At 43.4% G+C, this 23,909-nt stretch overlaps 2 protein-coding genes across 2 annotated transcripts; both read right to left on the bottom strand.

The window, feature by feature from the left end:
- Positions 1 to 520: 520 nt before the first annotated feature.
- Positions 521 to 8,331, bottom strand: LOC144738557 (LIM domain-binding protein 3-like). The gene is given in 10 exon segments (XM_078621568.1): positions 521 to 617; positions 820 to 856; positions 958 to 1,127; positions 1,562 to 1,585; positions 1,870 to 2,067; positions 3,489 to 3,511; positions 5,103 to 5,178; positions 5,343 to 5,428; positions 5,430 to 5,495; positions 8,236 to 8,331. Coding segments are annotated over 10 exon segments (873 nt in total).
- A 4,419-nt stretch (positions 8,332 to 12,750) lies between these two features.
- LOC144738556 (melanopsin-A-like) lies at positions 12,751 to 23,700 on the bottom strand (the record flags this gene model as incomplete). The annotated part of the gene is given in 14 exon segments (XM_078621566.1): positions 12,751 to 12,918; positions 14,258 to 14,329; positions 16,380 to 16,484; positions 16,633 to 16,804; positions 17,605 to 17,712; positions 18,021 to 18,181; positions 18,346 to 18,417; positions 18,420 to 18,467; positions 18,469 to 18,521; positions 20,434 to 20,532; positions 20,535 to 20,619; positions 20,622 to 20,638; positions 23,263 to 23,396; positions 23,565 to 23,700. Coding segments are annotated over 14 exon segments (1,430 nt in total), but the record flags the coding sequence as incomplete, so codon positions are not given.
- Between the last annotated feature and the right edge of the window lie 209 nt (positions 23,701 to 23,909).

Raw genomic sequence — 23,909 nt, 5'->3', positions numbered from 1 at the left:
TATAGTTTTAATAAAACATTTATTCACATTTATATGAGTGCATTTTTACATACTGTGAATGAAAGGTAAATCTCCGTGTGTGTTTGTCGCAACCATTATTGTTTTACAGTTCCAGCGTTTGTGAATGTACTTCATAGACTCTAAACGCACATTTTATTTTCTGTGTTTCACCTGAATACTTCTTATTGTTTTGTACAATTTCCCATTCATGTAAGAGACAGAACCCAACCAAACAGGACAGGAAGAGAGAAAGAAAATGCGAGATCAGGGACTTGGCAGCAGACAGATACACATCCAGCTCATGAACACGAAGCATTCTCACACTAATGTCTGACGTCATAATATCGTAGGCTACAGCACACCATCTCACATTCCTGAGGAGATCCTCCACCTTCTGCTCCTTTTCTTTCCACCATAATTTCCCCCCCTATTCCTCCTGTAGTTTTTGTCAATGTCCTCCTTCACTGTCATGTCCACCCTCCTCTCCCTTTTTTCTGCCCCCCCACCCCCCCACCCCTCTTTATTCCTGGATGTTGAGGATCTGTGCAGACAGTCCATGGTGCCAGTTCTTCAGCTTGGCAAAGCGGGGCCCTTTCACCTCCGACTCAAACTTCTCTCTGATGGTGGAGAAGGCAGAAAGATTCTTCTTACATCAGGTAATGTATGAGTTTGACCTTCACCAGGGGATCGTTACCGTTCCAGTGTTTGTACGGGTCATTTACTGGTATATTTATTCTCATTGGACTGTTGCACCTTCATACTTACTAAGTCAGCTAAGCTAACTGTCTACTCTATATGTGAGGCGAATGGTGCTCTTACCTCGACCTCTGAAGAGCTTCCTCATCTGGGTCTTGCACTGCAGGGAGGAGTGGAAAAGAGGATTTGTTGTCAGAGGTTAGTACACATAGAAATAAGTGTCTCTAAGGTGGTGTGAGAGGCCAGAGGTGGAGTACTGACGGTATTCGGTGCCGGTAATGTGGGCCAGGATCCTGAAGCTCTTGGACTGAAGGTTGGCAGCACGACGAGCCCACTCAGACATTTCCTGGGTGTTTGCGTCTGGCCTGATCACTGCCTGGTACACTGGAGATGCACAGTCGATCACAGGGTCCTTGATAGGCAGAACTCCACTACGGACCAGAGAGTCAGTGGATCATGACGTGGATCATGTCACTGCTGACGAGTTCATCACGCAGACTGACATCAACTTTTTGATTGTCCCACAATTTAGCCCTTCGTGTTTCCATCGCAAGCTGTCACGAGCACCAACCAGTCACCGATGAGAAGAGGGGTTTTGTTGTTGTTTTAACCTATTGTTACAAGGGCATCAGTGGACAGTTGGAAACCTTTTAGTCAATATCATACATATCATACCAAAATATCCCAAACATGACAGTGTGACACTTGGCTGAAGTGTCTGACTGAGGTCCACGGAGGCTTTGTGGTTCAGGAATGCATCTTAAACATGTCAGTTCACACAACATATCACATAAAGTGAAATATAAGAAGGATGCTGTTGAGGATGAGGTGAGGCCGGGCAGAAGAGGAGCACTGCTTTACTTACGCCAAGGGGGAGCCCGCCTCCTCACTGAGGTCACAACCAGGAGGGGAAGATGGAGAGGGATGGGTGGAGGACAGCGCAGGTGTGGTTGGTTGGTTGGTTGTGGATGGAATGAGCAAAGGAGAGTGGGTGAAAGGCATGGAGGGGTGTATGTCATAGGCAACAAGGAGTAACCCAGGCATCTGAGCACAGCTGGTACAGTCAAACATGACAGGAGTAGTAAAGGAAAACGTACGACTTCTAAATATTTTGTGGGAGGGGCTTTGGATGAACAGGAGAAAACACAAGGGTGCTGTGAAGGGTGCGCTCACCTGTCGTGTCCCTTTGCCTGCGACTGCCCTGCGATGGCATCCATGATGGCGTCCTGTGAGTACATGCTGATGGGCGTGTTGTACTGGGCATGAACGATGGTGGCCTTCCCTCCTGGGCCCTTCACCTCGATGGGCTTGTGAGTGGACAGGGCCGAGTCTTTCAAAGCGTTGGGGTTGAAGCTAGGAGTGTATTCCATGCTGTCGATGACGTGGGGAAGGAGTCAGAGGTCAGTGGGTCAGGGTGTGGGTCAGGGTGTTTGAACATGGGAGATGGAGGAGGGAGGAGGATTAACACAGAATGCGTCGCCATTGACGATATGGACGACACCTCCGCCTCTTATGGGACAGATAGCACAGATAGGAATGTCCAGCAGTTGGGCTGGTGATGTCATAGGTCATAGGTCATAGGAACACATCGTTTTTATTGTTACTAACATGGCTCTAGAAGGTTCACAAGCTGCCAAGGCCGCTGGGTCTGCACTCACAGCAGCTGTCCGTCATGACATCACAAACCTACAACAAGTGTGTCTTAAGTTTGTTTCGTCCACATGTTAATCCAACTAACCACCGGGGGGCGATCAAGATCTGTTGGCTTGAAATGTATGGATTTCCATCTAGTGCACGTTGAAAACAGACAGGCATTACGAACACATCACTGACTTGCATGTTTCCAACTCACGTCACACGTTTCTTTTTGGATGAGTAGCACTCACATACTGGGCATCAGTCGTGCAACTGTGCAGAAATTCATTCTGTTCCAATGGCGAATATGAATTATTGAAGAGGACCAGCAGAGGTGGAAAATTCTTCATTTCAGATAAACACAAGCTGTTTTCAATAAATACACTGCTTCAAAATCAATAATGCCCTTTCGTGTAAAGAAATGTAAGGTGTGAGGGAAAAGGATTAACCCGTAAACACAGACTGTCTGATAGTGACTACTACCAGTACTTCATAGCAAAGTTCGGTCACTGTGGTCGTGATTCGCCAGCAAATGTTTTTCTCCTAGATTTTTTTTCCCTCCTTCTCCAAGCTCCTTCTTCAAACCAGACAGGGCAGGGGTGCCCAAACCGGTCCTTGAGAGCTACCTATCCTGCAGGTTTTCCATGTCACCCTGCTCCTACACACCTGATTGAAATCAGCTGCTCGTTGTCAGGTCTCTGCAGAACTTGACAGAGACTGATTCAGGTGATCAGGCGTGTAGGAGCAGGGTGACATCTTATACCTGAGGTAGGGGAACCGAGTGCAACTTCTCGGCCTTCAAGAACCATTCAATGTTTTTTCTGATTGCACAAATAGTTGTGTAATTACGGTACTTCAAGGTAAGCTTGCGCAAATGCGGTGCCGGGGATACAGTCGGTGTTAAAGGGTTAAATATGTAAAGTATGGGTGTCTTACAACTACTCGTGTAGATATAGTTTATTTCCTTTCCACCTCTGGGGACAGAATGTCAATGACGTTTGAATTTTCAGCCGGTGACTGTTTGATCCAGACTTGTGAAAAATGTTAAAGTTTTAGTTTGTTTGTGCTCATATAAACTCACTCCAAAACATGACACAAAATACAAGTCTTTAATCTCTTCATGCATGTTAGATATGGACAGATGCGATGGTACTGACTTTGCCGCTGTGTTTGCGATAACCTGAAACACACAGAGACATCGGCCGTGAATCGTCAGGTATTTTAGAGATCACAATGGCACCAGCGCGTGTTGGTAGGAAACTATCCGACTGCAGTGTTATGCTGTAATCCTGTGGTGAAAATAGCAGCCGTTTGTCATCACTGGGATGTTTTCCAGCTTCCCCCTCATCCTCTGGGGGTGACAGACAGGAGCAGAAGCGTGTCAATCACATGACACAGAGGTGGCAGAGACACGATTAGCACGGAGCAGCTACAAATAAACACACCTGCGTAAACACAACACGTACCACCTGATCCACTTATGTCAGAGCCGCCGACGTTATCTCCAGTACATGGACGTGTTCAGGCTACAGTAGGTGAGCGTGCTTGGCTCACGTGGGGTATCTCCCGCTTCGGCTGGATTGAGGGGATACAAGATGATGGCGTGTAACAGGAGCAGAACATTCCATTACCATGTACAACAGCTGCTCTGTGTGTGTGTGTGTGTGTGTGTGTGTGCCCAGTGAAGTCAGGATCTCCATATACTGTGACTACTGTCGTCATACTGTGGTGGGAAGGGGGCACGTTTCCTGACACCTGACTTGCCATTGTGGCCGTTCCTGTGAAGCTGCTCAGCCACGGAGGGTAAATACATTAGTGGAAACTGACGTCGGATGTGATGTATCGGAGGCCAAACAGATTCCACAGTTAAACAACTTCTTCCCCTCTCTCATTGCCTCAAGTGCAGAGGCTGCAGGACACAGATCTGTCGAAGGTCCTTCACGCACACTACTGCCAGGCAATACCTGCCAGTCCGACATGTAATGGAGTGGACTCCAAAATGTGCAGTTCTGTTATGTTTGTATTTGTATTGTTTAAATAAATAAAATGAACTGAAAAAAAATCAAATGAAAAATATGAAGGTTCACGTGTGATGTTGCACTGTTGTCCTGTTTTTGTCCCACGACAAATTTATTCCCCAATCCCCAAATTACCACAATGAGTCGTTGAGACTTGAATCTTTGAATCTTGTTGAAAACGTCGCGCTGGTGCCACTTGACCTTTCAGTGAAGTGTCACATACCTGCCTGTAGTACAGATCCCCACATGACCCTGTAGTCTGAGCTCCTGCTATTCGGTTACCTGGAGCTTGGCCAGGTGTCTTTGTGTGAATGTTCCTGAAATAGTCTGATGCCAGAGGCGAAGGAATGTTGGGAAAGTGATGGAGAGTTCTGACTATGTATTGGATGTGGAAAGAGAAGGTGTGATTTCCCTTTTGTTTCCCTTCCTGACAGGGATTTATACAGATTAAATCATCTTGTGTGTTGAGTGGGTTGAGCAGGTTAGGATCAGATGCTCCGAACCTGCTGTGCATCTGTAGCAGAGACAAGTCAGGGAGTTCTGCCTGGCACCAAAAGGTGGACATTACTGAGTTACAAGATTCCCTCCAAAGGTTTCCCTCCAAAAGACAATCATCTTATTTCCTTTGTTTTCCATCATAAATTGCTGTTTCTCACCACATGAGCTGGTGCAGTGTGCATTTTGGACTCTAGAGGACAGCAGAGTATTGACAAATGTGTACTGGTCAGCCAGTGTGTTTTTACGTGCTCGTACCTTCTGGTGAGGGATGACGGGCATGGGTGAGTCCATTCTTGGAGTTGCTGTGGGAACTGGTGCGGGACGTCTTGATCTGAAGATGAAATAATCATACCTTTAAAAAAACATTGTTTTCAAGCATAAAACCCCACTAGAATGAACAGAACAGCTGGACATCTTCCCGTTACCCAGCTGTAATAGCACATCCTCCTTAAGTAAGTAGGACATGTGTTTGGTGTAAGCGCGCTGCGTATTTACTTCTGCATGGTGAGGGACAGTTTGGTAACGGCAGACTTGATCTTGTTTTGGGCCTCCAGGTGTGTCATCCCATCAGTGCTGACCCCCATCGATGGCTGAGATGATGTCTCCCTGGGACAGGCTGCCGCCCGCCGCTTTGCTACCCGGAGTTATCTATGGAGAGGTCAACACAGCAGGTCACTGGGACCACTGACACAGATTCCTCAGGGAATACAAGCAACACATGTAGTCCCACCAACATACACACATATTACAGGCAAGTAGTGGACTGAATGCTGCAGATTTGAGTAAAAAGTCTTATCAGCAAACAGGAAGACTGTATGTATGATTTCACCATGTAACACGTACCATTGTAAAACAATAGTAGAGAAACACTGACCGTTCATATAACTGAAAAAATGCAGAATAAAATTTATGTGGTGACTATTATTATTTCAGGAAACCCGTTTCAGGAATTCAATGTCAGTAACCTGAAACAGAAATGGTGGACTGTGTTTCAGAGATCCTAGAAGTGAACAGGTTGAAGAGGTTGCATCATGCAAATTCAAACTTAAAGGACCAGGGTGCAGGTGAACGCAGGATTTATTTTGACATGGCATGTGTGTATCTGGAACGCTGGTCCGTCATGTTTGAATTTGCATGCAAATCTATGTTCTCCTTTTCTGTGGTCCCAATTACTGCAATCACTCACTTGTCACTTGTTTCTGGAACCACAGTAAGTAGAGTGGCTCTGTATGCTTCAGATGTTTGCTAATAACAGCTAGTTGAATGGACGTTCCATGAACACTAATTTGCAGAGTTCATCCAGCAAATGAAAGCAGCTTTGGGTGGTTAATCCTGAAATGATGAAAACCTTTCCAGAGTTTAAATTCAAACATCTTGATTAAAGAGTGACAGTTTCATATGTGTGAATTCAGTTCATCACTCTGAATGAAGGAACTTTCTGCTGAGTGTTCCTCAGTTCAGGATGAACCACCTCGGGGTTTTCACTGAGCCTGCTTTCTGGAACGAGCCCCAGGTGACTGCAGACGTATGAAAACATTGGTGTGGATTTTGGAGTCCACGGATGCAGATAGCTCCCTTTTAAATCAGGCAAACATCCCTTCAAACAGCACAGAGGGGAGGTTCAGTGAGCTGGGACATACAGTATTGGTTCTAAGCTTACAGTCAACTCGTTAAAGAGTTAAAAATAAGCAACGCTGTTGATGCCCCCCTGAGGTGCCCCCCCCCCCCCCCAACACCTCCCGCCCCCCTACCCATCTTCACACGAAATACACACCTGCTACTGACATTCATACATTTCCTAGATTCTCGTCATGTTCATATTCGAAAGACACATTTTACTTCCATCGACCATTTAGGCGTGTGTGTGTGTGCGCGTGTGTGTGTGACACACACAGAAAAAATGGATACTTAAAGTGGAGTTGTAGTTTCACATAGCACTTGTGTTTTCACTCCATCCGTTGTCGATGTTTCCCCACTTTCACCGATTGATGAAATTGGCTTATTGGGGTCCAGATCACTGCTTTCATTTCTTTAACAACATGGATCATGACTTCAGCACGAACCGACTCCGAGCCCGGCTGCTAATCATGTGAAGTGATGGTCAGCACTTCAGCCTAACAAGACCTAAGGAATTCACTGTCTCCATTCCTCCTGACTCTCTTAGTGCTTCGCAAACGGAGGCTGAAACCCCATCTGTGGGGGTGTTACGTCAAACTGTAACGGCACCCAGAGCTGTCACGTGAAGATGTGATGTTCTGTGTTAATCTGTCACACAGATGTGATGATGCAGTGTCATACCAGATAAATGTCCTGTCCTTATCCTCGTTGTAGATAAACCCTGAATTAGGAGAGAAGAATGTGGAGCTCATGGCTCAGGTGAGCACCCCCCCCCCCCCCCAACACACGCACGTACACACACATGAATGAAGCTCACTAATGGTACACGTTAAAGGTACACGAGGTGTCAATTGTTCCCTCACCTCTCCCTCGCCCCCCTCCAGCCACCTCTCCTCCAATGCTATTTAAAGGAAATGCTGTAAATACTCCAGCAGCCATGCCAGCGAAACAGACACCAAGTGTTATGATAAGGCCTTGACTGCCGGAATGATACATCTTCTAGAAAATGTCATTTTGAAATACATTCAAAATTTCATTATGAAAACAATATAAAAAAAAAAAAAAACTTCAATGCAACTTCATTCAGCAGGCATCACATGAATAAAAAGTAAAACAACTCATGCAGTCCAATGAAAACAAGTTTTAACATGTTAGTTGAGCAATTTTCAAACAAACTAATCTGGCAGCATAAGTGATGCTCGCGTCACTGTGGTCCAATAAACTGTTCTGGTCTTTCCACTGCGTCTCTATTCGTGAAAACCTCTGTGGAGATTCCATCTTAGCCTCCTGTCACCATCAATACAGGACACATTACATAACCGCTGTGCGCGGACACACAAGTGACATTTACATACCCATACATGTTCTTCTTTGTTGTGGTGTAACTTACATTTTTACTCTGTTTCAGACATTTTTTCTATATTTTATGTTCTATTTCTATATTTTCTATTTCTATGTTTTTTTCTAGATAATTTTTTTCTGCACCGAGGGTCCGACGGAAACGCAATTTCAATTCTCTGGGTGTCCTGTACATATAGTGGAACTGACAATAAAGCTGACTTTGACTTTGACACACGTTATAACATAACACGACAATAGAAATGCTTTCACTTCAGATGAATGTCCTGATGACATGATGCATCCTGGGATATTTAAGCAGGAAACTGATGTGTTGCATCTTGTCTGTCAGTCTGTATCATTTAGGGAACATGGCTGCAGTTTGAAATCACTGGTACTGGTTATCTGCCTCATCCTCTGAGGATCTTCTTACCCTGGAGATGGTGAGTGGCATGTTGAAGTCCTTTCCTCCCTGTAGCCTGAAGCCCCATGGAGCAGGGCCGTTCAGAGTCACTGTGTACGTACTCATCTTTGGTGAAACACCTCCTCCCGCAAACAACTCCCGCTGGCTGTGTGGTTTCTCTCCCAAGCTTCCCCCTTTGTCCTTCGTTCACCCCCTGCTATCCTTTTGTCCCAGCTGATGCTCCCTTCCACCAGCCCTGGTTTCAGAGGGACTCTCTCTCCACGTCTGCTCCCAGCACTCAGGACAAACACCCTGGGGTGGTGGTGGTGGTGGTGGAGGTGGAGGTGGGTGGGTCAGGTGCCGAGGAGCCTCTATGACAAACGCACACACAGAAATGGAGGGACACAAAACATTCATGTGCACAAACATACACAAAGACAGTAAGAGCGAGCAAAGCCGAGCCACTGCAGCCAGGAAATGTAGAAATTAAAAAAAGAAAAAATCAATTTTGAAATTGGAAGAAAAACATAAAAGTTAATATAAAGTTGGAGGAGAGTTCCTTGCCTGCAGGGTTGCTGAGGGTGAGGGACAGACAACCTAAGAATAGCTGAGTCCAGCAGAGACACAAGGGTCCTGGCCCTTAAAAGGCCTGTAACACGAAGCCCCAGAATGCTTCACTGCCGATTCACGTCGCCAATATAGACCCCACTTACTGCAACACATTCTCTCTCTCTCTCTCTCTCTCTCTCTCTCTCTCTCTGTCTGTGCTATCAGGTCATACTAGTTGCACCCTATTATCCACAATTACTGTACAGTGATGTTGTTTGCTGTCGAGGCTTCTGCTGGAGGGGTGGGAACAACCAACGGACCAACGAGCTGCAGCAGGTTCAGACACTGTGTAAGACTTCCTGCAGTTTAAACTCATGTTATAAAACAGACACGCACCGAAACACGTTCTGTGTTCCACTGTCAGAATCCATGTCAGCTTCATCAGAAAAAAGGTGAATTGACATATTAACACATGAGAGAACCAGGACATGGAAGTTTGCAGCAAAGTGAAGGAACACACACACACACACACACACACACACACACACAGAAGTATGACACTGAAGGGACGGAAGGTGCAATGGGGCACACGCACACACACAGACACACTCCAGACATTTGTATTTGTTGTTAAAAAAGGATATCACCAAAAAATTAGAAACATTTGAAATCGAAAAGAAATGTTCCTGTGGGCGCCATAGCTCTGTAGGACAATGGGCCGTCAGAGCCGATCTGTAGATAAAATTACTACATTCATGCCAGTGGGTTCCATTACAACGTCGGGTAGATCTCCTCCATTCAGGAAATTATTTGCTGACACTGATGAACAATGACGGATGAGGGGATGCGGCGACCAGAGTCTTAGCTGCTGACTGGATGTCAACATTTGTTGTCTTTATACTGTAAGAGAAGAAACAGAACCGTGCAGACAGTCTTTTATAGATACATATATATGATGGTGGGTTGGCATGTGGAGGAAGCAGAAAGAACATCAGGAAGTTGGAATAATGTTTTACCAAAGGAGAGAGAAAGCACATGAGCAAATGAACCCATTGATGCAAATGACAATCTGCAGATAACTAGTCATTAATGCTTCTGCAATAAAAGAGATTTGAGAGAAATGTGTCTTTCACAATTGAGCAACATTTTTATTTAAAAAAATAAATTAAAACAACACAAACCATTTTGTACAAAGAAAAAAAAAGGTCAACATGACGGTATCACTTCAATAGAGCAGAATTTAAATGTCATAGAGACAATATTTATGTTTGTCATATTGTCATAATTACAACATTTTTGAACATTTTGTACATTCATTGATGGGTTCTGCAGGGAAAATAAGCATGAGGGGAAACTTTTGTCAGGTAAAAATCCATAAACAAACACAGACGTGTGTCAGGTTTACTTTCAATACAAGAACAGGACAATTATTACAATCATTGTCAGTGATGCAGCAGTCTCGGGGGATCTTGAGGGGAACTGAAAATTACAGATCAGGACAAAATGAACAGTAAAACTACATGACGACGTCGTCCAGCGGCAGACAGTGTGACCAGAGGTTTGTGTGGCTGTGATGAGGTATGTGACGACAGAAACCACGTGGTAAACAGTCATGTGCTTGTCCAACAGCAGACAGAAGTATGGCATTGAAGGGAACTAAGGTACAATAATGTGCGCACACACATGCACACACACAGAATTGGGCATACTGAAGTATTGTACAGTACTGTGGCATATTTGGCTTCCTGATCGAAGACATTTTCATCCCTCACTGATAAATAACGACCTTTCAACACAAAAGACCCCATTTACTGTATCAGACACACTGGGCTTTAGTTAACAATGTAAATCCATTAAAATGAAACACACTTGGCCTTTGACACGACATATGACCAAAAAGTCCACTGAAGAAGGAAGGCTGGGGGTTAACAAACTTTGCAACTTGTCTGCATTTCTTAGTTTTTAGTTATATTTTATTGACATAATAATGAGATCAAATCATCCTGTCAAGGTTCTACATCTGCTTTGCAGCTGCCGTTCATGTCTCATACCACCCCAATTAATTCGGGGTCTGTTGAACGTCTGGGGCACAACATGAGCAGTGGTATCAGGTTGCTGAGGAATGGGGCAAAGCGTCACATTTATTTATTTTTGTTAAAGCTTGCCGTAAACGCGGAATCATCTCAAGAAATGTGTGTCCACTCCACACAAAACCACTGAAAATGCTGTAGTATATATGCCAGGCCTGTGAGAGGCGCTGCTACAGAAAAAGTAGAAAAAACAGAGAATAAGACACGGAGCAGGCGCATAAAACTCATGTCATGTAAAACAAGCGCATGAAGTAAGTGAAAGTAGTAGTAGAGGAGGTAGAGGTTAAGGTCATGCAGGGTCAGGGAGATGTGGGGCTATGGCGCCATCTTTTCAGGAAAACTGTGGTTCCGTGTGGATGAAACGTCCATACCATAAAAGACTTACTCAGACTTACTAAAGTCGCCTCAGTGTGGACATTGTAGACCTGGGATGACAACAGATCTGATCAATGCTGCCCCATGTCACCGGGGGGATAAACAATTGGCAAAGAGTCATAAGAGAACAAGCTGTGTCCTCTCCCACCATGAAGCCTGTGTGTGTGTGTGTGTGTGTGTGTGTGCACGTTTGATTAACAAGGAAAACACTATGGCAGCAGGATTTGCCCACTAGAGGGCAGATTGACTATGTTGATGATCATTTCCTCTTAGTATAATAATAATAATAATAATATAGATTTGATTCATAATGCGCTTTACATTACAGGAATCTCAAAGTGCTACAGAGCAGGAGGAAAAAAGTGGAAAATGAATGATATTGAAAATATTAGGATCAATAAAAATAAATGAGAATTTCTGCAATCAAGAATATTAAGATCAATAAAAAGCTGAAAGGACAACATAAAATACATTAGCAAAATGTTTTTTTAAATAAAGATATTTGCTTTTCACAAATGACTTTAACTGTGTTTGGGTGTGAACCACACAGATGGTGGGATTACAGGTGCAATTGAGTAGCTGTGGCATTTGCTGTGAATGACTTCTGTGACTCTGAAGCATTTTTCATGCAGAAATAATGAAATGATAAACACTCTCATCATGTGGACAAATGGGTGGTCAGCCGAGCTAAATCTGGTCATGGACACGTACCGGTATTATGACAAATCTGCCTCTTATTCACTTGGTGCTGCCAATTGTTTGACTTTTCTTCTTAATTTGACCTTGTGCAAAGACACAAAATTCTCTCTCATAGTAACTCTTTGTTCCTCAAGAGGTGAGTAAATCATCGCTGCACAAAGGAAACAGCTCGTGATTGAATGTTCCACCACAGCTCAGGAAAGCTGTTGTCTTTCACAATACAGACAAAAACCACAAGTCTCAGGTAATATGCTGCCATGAGTTGCTAGCTGGATCATCCACTTCCATATACGTACCAATCAGTTGAGTTAACCAACTTAAACCAGTGTTGATGAACATACTGCTAAATGCATCTTTTGTAGCAGTATTTGTAATATAAGTGTAAAAAAAGAAGAATATGATGACAAAAAGATCTTTGTGATCAAAAAACATGCTTCTCATCACCCCTGTATGATGACGCTGCTTGTTACGAATGCATCTGTACACAGTGTTTAAATTATGGTTCCAGCGCTTTTCAGGTTTTCTCCGCTCATATAATCTGTAAAACTGAATGGATATCAAACCCCAGATATTACATTTTCATTGTGTTTTTAAGGCTAACTTGTTGCCCCTTGCTCTGATGTGAAACTATCAATACACTGGGCATTCACACTCACACACTTCATGATGAAATAAAAACAACAAAAAACAATAAACACATGCTCTGGATTTAAGTTACTAGAAAAAAAGCATCCCAGTACAGACACACACTCTCTCTATGTCTCTCTCACTCACGCACACCCCCTGGTGTCCAGTTGCTCATGGGAATGCCGTTTTCTCCAGTCTGGCTATGTCAAAGCGACTCCTTGGCAACCGGGCTATATGGTTTGGTCAGTTTGAGGCTGCCATGGAAACCGGGAGGGCTGTGCAATATAGATGGGCTGGATATAGAGGTGACAATGACCGATGACGTAGTCTTGTATATGGTCCTTGGTCCGGACTGCTCCGTCACACTGTTCAGCTGTGTAGGCAGAGGAGGAAGAGAAAGAGATGCTCAGGCATTGTTATGTCCGACGTGATTGGCTCTGGTGTGAAAATAACGCGCAGAGTGGACCAGGACTGGAGGTTAAGAGGGAGGATGACGTTTTATCAACTGTTGATTTGATCAGTACAGCTCTCCTCCATTTAACCTGCCAGTGTAAGACATGAAACAGCTGATCAAAGGTATTGATTGGGTGGACTGATGAATGGTTTCTCCACAGCGGGCTTGATGGAGCGAGAGCTGGGATCAATAGTTGTGACCAAGAGGAGCGAACTACTCGTATCATAGTTACAAAAGTAATGTAGGATCAATACCTCTGGTTTATGAATACTTATACATTATAATGTTGAGTGAGATGTTTCTCATCAAGCCTCAGAAGAAGGATACCACAGGTACGTGGGTCTGCTGGGGAGGTGTGAAGCTGCTGCCAGTAATTGATTAGCTTAGCATTAAGACTGTAAACAGCAGCCTGCTTCTGTGCAAAATCAATGTGCTAACAAGCACCTGTACAGTCGTCTCCAGTTGTAGCCTGGTGGTTGTGTACATGACTATTTGTGCTGCTAGAACCCTTTTTGCACAAGGCAAAAGAAAAAAGAATTTATTCATTTATTTTAAAGAATGTAAAACTATTTGTTGTCAAATACAGATTATGATCATTAAGAGAACAATTAAGAGAATAATAATAACACTAATACTTATTATTATCATTAATTATTATTACTATTACAGCTGTTGTTGTCGACCATTGTCAATTACTTTATTGTATTTGTTTATGTGAGAATGTTTTATATAAAAGTTATGTGTGGCATTATATACAATCATATGGAAATGAGGATGTTGTGAAGTCGGGGAAAAAGAACATGAGACAAACACAAAGTCTGGATCTGAAAGTGTAAGAATGACATTTGTAACAACAGAAAACACAATGGACTTGATGGTGGATGGATGGTGGGTGGAGGGATTCGGGGGGCTAAAGAGATGCCAACCATTTCCCCTTTGTTTTTACTGGTAAGACATTCAGAATCAGCACAATTAAAATTGAGAGTTTGAGTGATGTTTAAGAATGGCTGACATCTCCCTTGAAATAACATAAATGACTAAAAACACCTTTAAAAACACGGAATAGCACTGGTGCAACTGTATATGATCTTATGTAAATGATTACACACAACAAATACAAACTAAACAGGGATTTTTGTCCTAATAATTATTGTCTGTGTGGTCAAATGATTAATGATTAAATGAATTTGTAAACAAGAGCCACATCTACTGCACAGAGTAAGAGGGGGGCGACTGGTGGACCCTTACAACCCCTTACAGTGGCAGGCAGGTGACTGGTTGGCTGCAGACTGATGTCCGACATGGAGATGTCTTCAGGCTCTGTCAGAGTCTGAACAGTACGCACATAAACACAGCCATTGAACATTACAGAGAAACGTCGTTGGTGCTGCAGTGTCTGGCCTCAGACTGGAGGCATCTATCCTTCCTGCACATCTCAGCATTGTGACATATCTACACGATCTGAATAAAAGAATTGAGCAAAACCTCCAGATGTCATTAGTCATGATGAAATCTACATTCCATCCAATGCCAGCAGGGGGCGAGGAAGTGGAAAGGATCTTTAATTGTCATTTTAAGAATAGAACAAATTCAAGAGAACATCAGTTTCTGTGTCAGCCTTTGCACCAAACAAACTGTAGAAAGAAAAAAATATGATACTTTATTTTGTGCTCATTGGTGCAGATAATTGTAATGTCAAACAATATTTTGCAGTTTATTTTCTTATTTATTGACTTTGTCTCCCTACTGACTTGATGTAACTCATGAATCTGTTGAGATATCATCACTTCTCCATTCATGCTGGTGATTAATGCATGTCTGTGTCCTAACAGCAGAAATGGATCCAGTATCATCTTCAGGAATTTCATCATGACTTTCCTGCTGCCGCCATGTTGCTTTTTGATATTGTAATGGAAATTTCACATTTCCAGCAGCCTGAATGGACGATAAGCCATTAACAAAGACTTTACTTTTTATGTGATGAATTAACTCATTAAATATTTTCCCAGCCAGGTCACCAGTCTTTTTCAAAACAACATGAAGCTCATGTCGTAAATAATAATCTCACTAAATTAAATCAGGATATAATCTGTATGTTACGGTCAGGATGGAGGAGTGTAAATATGGAAATTTCAGTTCAAATAGTTCAGAACATAGTTGTCTCTGTTTTGTAGGTTTACTGAAGCTCCCGTGTCAAATTGTGTGATAATAACTGTGTATCCAGTCACCCATATACCATTGCTGCATACAGTATAAAACAATGATTACTACTGAAGGTATGATTAAAAAGTTCTGCGACAGAAGCCGATGGAAGTCATAGACTTCTAGAGAATCTGCTGTTTTCAGCTGCCAACAAGTGCGATATGTAGAAGCGTGGGGTCACATCATGCAAGCGGTGGATTAAGTCTGAAACTCGCAGATTACTGGATTAGTCTCTGGAACCTCTGTAATGGAGTCCTCAGGAACCTGACCTGCATGGCAGTACGCCTGTAACATACTTGTGGTTTCCTCCTGTCAACTAAGATGATTACAGAGAGACGGAAATGCTCCATATATTGACTGTCCCACATAGAAACGACAATTCTCTTCTACTGGCATGACTGCACGATGCTCCGGAACATGGCAACATCACATTTACCAAATGACCGTTTCTGTGGATTATGGCATAAAACTGCACTTTCTCTACGTGTGTGTACAATGTGCAGTTGTGGTCAAGTTGCGGGTGTGTTTTGAAGCCTCATAACCAGGATGGGTCTGAATGTGAAACAATCTGACCTAATTTCTCATGTCGTGAAACACAGAGCACTGACATGCTGCGTTTGACTCTAACGAGGTGTTGGACAACATAGTCTCACTTTGAATTTATCATGGTCAAATATTGGTTCATGTTTGTCACAGACACTGAAAATGCTGCAACTGGACCTACAGATCCCAAATCTGTCAAATAGAATTTTTCATTTTCTTTAAGCCTTTTTCAATCATGTGTAACCAAGCAATCAATGAATATTTTTTTTTATTTAAAGGAGAATCTTTTCTCTGTTTTTGTTGTTTTCTAGGTATTTGTACCTCGTAAACTTGTGTGTGCAATGGAAGCTTTCTCTCACTTTTCCTGGATCATTTTGTAGAAGTTTTGCACTTGACTTTTGATACTCTGATTCATGAAGTCGTTGTTGCTCATCTCAAAACTTACACTGCTACTGCACACACACACGCACTCACACACACACACACACACACACACATATATTGTATGTACGTATATTTTGAGATGTGTCAAAAACAGAAGTTATAAAAGAAGCCAATATTCTTTCAGTTTATAGGCCACACAAGTTGTTGGCGCCACAGTTCGTTCGTAGTCTCTTGTGGTTGTGACCTCTCACCTTTGACCTCTGGCTGGCACGGCGCACATGTTTACCATCACCGGACAAATGGTGACTAACAGCCATCCGAGAGGAGCTGTCCTCCTCCATGTCTGAGAAGCGGGCCTGAGAAAACACAAACACACACGACACACACACACACAGAAATCCAATCCCAGACATACGATGATAAGTTATCAACACGCAGTTGAAGGTATTTCTCGGAGGAAGTGTAAGACAGAAACATACCATATTAGATATGAGCTACACTCACTGATTCGCTGTCAGACTGGGAGGAGTGGTGGTGCCTGACGTGGCGGTTGCTCTCCGATTGGCTGGTCAGCGTTGATCGGCGAGTAGACTGGAAACTGCTGCTGCTGAAACGGTCTCTGCCAGTGATGCACAACAGCACCCCGAGGTAGGGGATATACCTCTTGAGTGCAGACCTGACACACACAGAGGAAACACTCTAAGTTAAATCTGCTACTTCACCAACGGATGTCACTAAATCCCTCATCCTGGTCCTTTAAACTAGTAAAACCCGTTGGTATGGCACATAAACAGACGTGTTCTTATGCCCATTGCTGGCTTTTTTTGTACTTTATTGTCTTTGTAGTTGGAGTGATTTTGTAACTGCCAGATCAGGTCGTAACATACTCACAGTAACAGTATTTACTCATGCTCATGTTACGCAGGTATTACGTCGACCATACTCAGCACTGAAGCTTATGGTGTTTGCTAATTAGCGGTAATCACTGAGCCCCTGCCTGGGCTGATTGGCTTAGCGTTCGTTGAGCAGGTATTTGGGCCAAAACTACTTTGGTTTACTTTGACTTAAGACTTCAAACCTTTGTCAACTCCCCTGTCAACAAAACATGCGAGCATGTCGCCTGCTCTGCTTCTGCAACTTTGCCCCATTGGCCTCAGCAAGGATTAACAATTCATTCTGTCATATCCTACTATCCTGTCACACACCACACACACACACATACACACACACATTCCCCAGATCAACCAGTACCTGGTTGTGCCCAGCCCTATTAATCAGGGTTGTGACAGTATGATTAATTGATACTGCTGGAGAGCTGCCCTTTGCAGGGGATGTATTTTAATGGGTGGGACCAATGGGTCCAAGGAGGATCGTGAAAGAATGACAGAGGGCTGGAGGTCTCAGGGTTCAGGGAAAGGTTAAAAAAAAAGGGTTATTATAGCCTGTGACAAAGACGAGGAGCAGCTTACACCTCACCTGTATTTTGGATGTGTAATAGCATATATGATGGGGTTGTGGATTGCAGATGCTTTGGCAATCACAGCAGGAACCGAATTCATGTAGGGAGTCAGTAGATCAGCGTACCTGATGGAGGCAGAGGGAGAGAGGAGATTAGGACAAACGACACTTTTCGGGTACTATCTACAATAACACAGGTGACTTGACATGCATTCGGAGTGATATTAAAAAGGTTAAGTGAGATTAAGCTATTTCACAAATCATGAGAAATTGCTGCTGCTTTTTAAAATGTCTCATCTCCCATGCAGTTGGCTTTCTGTTTTATGCTGCTCTAAATGCTGCCCCATGCTGCCCCATAAAACTTCACATATGTCTATGTCTTCGCTATATGTGTCTTAAGCACCCGCAGACTGACACTCTAAAATCACACCTACCCAGCAAAGGCAGTGAGCGCTGCGCAGGAGTAAGGGGCCCAGGATATTACAAACAGCAGGATGACGATAAGCGCGATCTTGGCCATTTTCCATTCACTTCTCATCTTATGGTACCTCTTAGCTGAGTCTCTGGTCCCCTCACAGTTGATCTTTGTTAATTGCTCTGTTACACAAACGGACTCTTTCTTTGATAAAAGTGAGTTGGAACACATTTCTCTCAAGACGTCTTCGTGTGGTGTGGAGGTCGGTGTTCATAGCGAGGTTTGTGTCACATGAAGAAGCCTGTGAGAGCACCACACATACAGATCTGCAGGGGCGTACTCACCGCGTTGTGTGTCGGATGGCTCTGAAGATGCAGGCAGTAGCAGAAGATGATGATGATGAGAGGGATGAAGAAGAGACGAAGGTGAAGAGCAGCATGGTGTAAGAACGAACAGAAGGCGTGAAATGTCATGTAGTCCCAGGAACAAGATGTCATCAGACCCTCAGGGACGTAGGCACCTGTGAAGGAACACACACATTTCAGCGGTAGCTTCAGTCCTTATGATGACTATAGATGAGACATCTCACACTGTACTTCATGAGGTGTTCCAGATGTGAAGTTTTATCATGTGCATACAAAGTACATTCATATACTATGTTCACATTTACTCCACTTTGGGTTCACTCTTTTGCATCTCATTATTTTTACTTACTTGCTCTGGGCTGGTTTTCACTGACATATGCAGTCACAATAAGAAAGCGTCACATTGTAATATGATCGTGTTTGAAGGGCCAGTGACGGGACCAGGGGGTTAGGGTTAGGGTTATGTACATCAGACATCTAGAACTACAACATCCAGAGCCACATACTTTAAAAAAAAAAAAACATAATCCGTGACAAATACGAGGGATATAAATCCATAATTCAGACTAAAAGCAACATAGTCACTGCGGCCAGGCGGGGAGGGAACATAGGTAAACACTGCAGACTGTGTGACTGTGATAAGCATGGCTGGCACGGACGGATCTTACTATGATGACATCTGCATCTTGTATCAAATACATGGGTTGTTTTGGCTTCTAAGCCAATTCAGCAATCGTTATTTCAACACATGAATGATCATAAAACAAAGAAAGAACAGTTGGTAAGTACCTGCAAATCCTGTAAGCGAACAAGGCTTGTTAGTGTGTGAGGCCGGTGTCAGGTTTTAACTGTTTCCAAAGGCCTGCAGAGGTGTCAGATGGCTCTGGGGAGGAATTCCAACTAGCAGGGGAAAGGACGGGTTATCCCTCATTCCTCACTCCTTGGTTTTTTTTCACCAGAGCATCAATTCCTACGTTGCTGCACTTGTAGGTGGCGTATGTTTGACCCATTACCTCACACCAAACTGAACCTGTGGTGAGCAGCTCATCCAGTACACGTCCTTCATGGCACAATAGCACTAAAAGCTTCTATCAGCTGAATCCAATATGGCAAAAAGATGAAACTCCCAGAGTCACACATCCTGGTCAGCTGATGTGTTCAGTTTTTTTCCATTCATACTCTGTTATGCAAATATATGCAGTATGTCCTCTGTAACGCATTTGTCAAACTCAGGTTTTAATATATTGCAAAGGAACCAAGTGTCCAAAGCATTGAAGAGGGCCCTTATATGTTGGGGGGGGGGGGCTTTATTACACATATTCCTGATGGTAAATGCACATCTATGGTGTAGACATACAGTATATGAACCATAGCAGTCTTCACTTAACGACAACTAATTATAAACAAAGTTGTTCATCATTCCACACGTCCCATTTTATTGCGGGTTGTGTTGCGTTTTTCTCACAGTGGGGACAGAAATACAAAAAAAATGCAAAGAAACTGTTGACATACATACACTTTATGTGTATCCATTCTGCCATAAGACTGAGCACGTTATCAGGGATTTGGTTTCATCCACGATGCCGCGGTGACGCGCTGAGCTCCTTCACACTTCTCAATCAACATGTTTCAAGTCAGTTACATCACTCACACTCACAGCAGTCAATAGCTTTGAGGTCACAAGTGGCATTTGTTGCAATTCTCAAGCAACTCAATGTGTACAAGGTCCGAAATTCAGAGTCCAACTTCAATTTCCACTATAGCTCCCAATACATTCCCAGTTCATGTTTTATGAATCAAAAAGCCCCAAAAATCAACATTTCCTTTTAGCTTCAACAGCTCAGAAAAGCAATTAAGTAGAAGAGAAGGACTTGACAGTGTCATTTGAAGTTGTTGGGCTCTTATAAGCCAGATAAGCCCTCTGAATTTTACAAGATGTCGGTATGCCTGACAAAAGGCTAATTCGGGTAGATTTTAAATATTAATATAAGGATTTGACAGTGTTAGAGTTCAATCAACGGAATCCCACTGAGGGATCTGACTGGTCAATGAGGACTTTGTACTCACTCCAGCCAAAGAAGGGTGGCAGGCTCCATCCCATGGAGTACACCCAGGCAACAGCCACGATGCTCAGGGCTTTTCTACGGGACATCACCCCCAGGGAGGCAGCGGCCTGGTGATCACCACGTACCGGTCCACCGCAATCACCATCAGTGTCATCATACTGCAGATACCAAAGAGGGCTCCGCAAAAGGGGCGTAGAGCTCACAACCTGCAAGAGAGGCAAGTGGGGGGGGGGGTTAGGATGCGTTCTCAGACTCTGTGGTATCAGCCAAGGCTGGGACATTTTACTATAATGTCAACTGGTAATGTTCTTAAGTCTTTGGCAACAAGTAAATTGGAATTTACACAACAGGGAAGCGAGGGGGAGATGCGGGAATGAAATGATGGATAAGAAACAGGGGGATGTGAAGGGGGAAGACAGAGAATAGGAATTAGATAAAGAATGGGGCAAGAAGATGCAGAGGATGAAGGATGAGTTCGGGTATTGGGTGAAAGAGTCACAGCAGAGTAAAAGATGGATGGAGGATGGAACAGAGGCGCGATGGGGAGTGTGGTACTCTTGTTTGTATGGTGATCAATTATTAAAGGTCCATTATGCTTAAACATACAGTGACAAACATGTTAGCCTGACAAACATGAGCTTCATTCCACTGTAATGATGACGAGACTCTTGACGTGGGGCTTTTTGCTCCACAATTGATGGTTTGTTCCTCCATAGAGATATGACGCCAAATGTATTCATTATGCATGAAGAGATCTGATACACACTCAAGCATACTTGTAGATATAACACACTCAACACACACACACACACACACACACACAGGGACAAAATGCATACACTCAGTCATCGGTTTATCAGCTGCTGTCCCTTCAGGGCCGTGAACGCGTTATGACTGCTGACCTGTCATTCATTGTGAAATCACTGCAACCAAATGTCACGGAAATCTTGAGTGTGTGTGTGTGTGTGTGTGTATGCTAGTGTGAAAATGTTATCAAAACGCCTGAGTGTCTGTCGTCATGATTGGCCTGTGAGTGTTTAACAGCCCTTGTTAAGTAACTGAAGCTAATGAAATCCAGATTGGCTCTGAGGGAACAGCATATGTTCAATGGAAATGGAAAATGAAGTCCTTGGGGCTGAACAGTGAAGTTTAGGCACAGCCTTCAAAATAATAAAAGATCTCAGAGATGAAAAGATCTGAAATCGTACTGGTTCTGACATTGGAATAAGCTCATGTCCTTTCGGTGAAGACAGAAGACTGACTTTATATTCTTTTCTCCATCACACATGTACGCACACATACGCACTAATCAACACTGCAGTATAAATATTAGGAGCTGAGACTTGACATTCGTTCCACACAACACGACTGCTTGCTGCTTTAACTGATGGATCTTTAGCCAAGAAAGAGTCCAAAAATTGTAATCGCATGAATGAACTGAATGAACTAAACGCCGCAGGCAGTGCAGACGTTAACAGATCGGTCCGTTAACCTCCTCACATTCCTTGAGCTACATCAGTGATGGCTGGTGAAAAATAGTCTTAAGGTGCCATTACATTATTCCTATCTGCCAGTGAATGCACCACCTGTCCTATTCAGCCCTGTTGGAAGCTATGAAGATAAAAATTCAGCGCCAACAGTTTGAAAACCCCAGTCCTCCATTGAATGACTCAAGGCTGCAGCTGAGTTGGACAATATGTTAGAAGGCGGCAAGCAAGACGCTGTCCTGATATTTGTATAGTTGCATATATAAATGAATAATTACAAATTACAAAATAGTCAGAGTGGTACATTAAACTGTACATTATCAGCAACATTATTATGTATTTTTTTCTTATGGAGGGCGGTGCCCCCTACTGACCTGGCAGTGCTACACCGTTGGATGTTTAACTCCTTTAAAGTCCAGAACAGAGAGGGTGGAAGAGGGGAAATAAAGGGCGAGGCTTAGTGGTTCCCATGTAGTACTGACGCTCTCTTATAACAACAATATCTTTCATTTGCATTACTGGAAGGGGTGGGTGGGGGTGGGGGGCAAGTCCTCTTTCCATCATTACCACTGAGAGTTCATCTCCGGATCTGACAGCGATTGGCTGTCTTCATCAAGGTCAGGACAACTCCTGGAGGGAAAACACAATGCTCCAACTATCAGCGTTTGATGAGCGGAGTGTGGAGCCTCTCATACGCTTCTCTGTCTCTGCTCCCAGAAGATACACACTGTTGTACAATACACACTGCAGCACATGCATACCCACAGACACTCGAAATACATGAAATACACGACAGGCATTCGGTCATGCTTGCTCTTCATGATCGATGAAACTTGGTGGTTGCTGAGTAAACCTTTTGGAATAGAAAGCGGTTGCCTGGTGTTTGTGTGTCGACATTCATAGAATCTTAATTGAAACGTAGGTCATGCTTCGATAGAGAAACAGACCAGGTCGCTGTATCAGGTCTTTGTGTGTGTGTATATACATGAACGGTGTGGTGTTTGTACATGTATGAGCACGAGTATTAGACCCGATTCGCTTGCAGGTGTTTTTGTGCAACATTGTGCTCTTGAATTAAAGACTCTTTTTGGCGCGTTACATATAATACAGGTGTAAAACGCATAGAAAGGCATTCAGAGTGACACAGAGAGAAAGGGATCTTTTTTTTAAAGCTGTTTTCTTGCTAAATTGAATAGTACTGTTTCGAATCTTAATGGATCTTCCTTGACTCATACTATGTCCCTAAGGCTAGTTAGTAACAAACAGGGGAACTGTTTTATTTTCTGCTGACAGACAAACATACACAGAACACACAGCCTCATTGACAAAACGAAGTTTGGTACCTTTCTTCCCAAAAATCCATCGCTTGTGCATGCTAGTGATGAAGAAGATGGGTGTCTGTGTTAGACACATGAAGAAATCTGTGACTGCCAGATTAATGATGAAAATATTGGATGGCGTCCGTAGGCTCCGGCTCCTGAACACACACACACACACACACACACACACACACATTTGTGTACTTACATAGACATATACTGGACATGCTTTTCCTGGAGATTTGCTTTATTAATGATATTCACCCCCCCCCCCATCCAAAGGATTTCAGGAAGCTGATTTAACTGCTAATGTTGGCAAAACATACCTGCAGAAAGCATATATGACCAAAAAGTTTCCCAGAATGCCTGTGATGCCCACAGCAAGGATGACGACTCCGATAGTGTAGTGAGCGTGATCGGGGACGTCGACTGTTGGAAACGGGTCTCCTGGGACCAGGAGCTCTAGCAACAGAGAGTAAAGAGGAAATGTGTTATTATGAATCAAGACATCCTATCTAGAGGAGTGATGGAACATATGATGCTAAACATTTAATTAAACAGTCACTCTCTATTTTTTTTTTGCCTCACTTTATCAGATCAACCTTTCGCAGAGAATATTGAGCTATGATTTAACAGAGGCTGCATTATTCCAAAGGGATTATCAGTGCTAA

Source organism: Lampetra planeri, unplaced genomic scaffold (genome assembly GCF_965212315.1).
Source record: "Lampetra planeri unplaced genomic scaffold, kcLamPlan1.2.h2 scaffold_1051, whole genome shotgun sequence".
Taxonomy (NCBI): Eukaryota; Metazoa; Chordata; class Hyperoartia; order Petromyzontiformes; family Petromyzontidae; genus Lampetra; species Lampetra planeri.
Note: the sequence above shows the minus strand (reverse complement) of the source record. Positions and strands in the feature narration are given on the sequence as shown.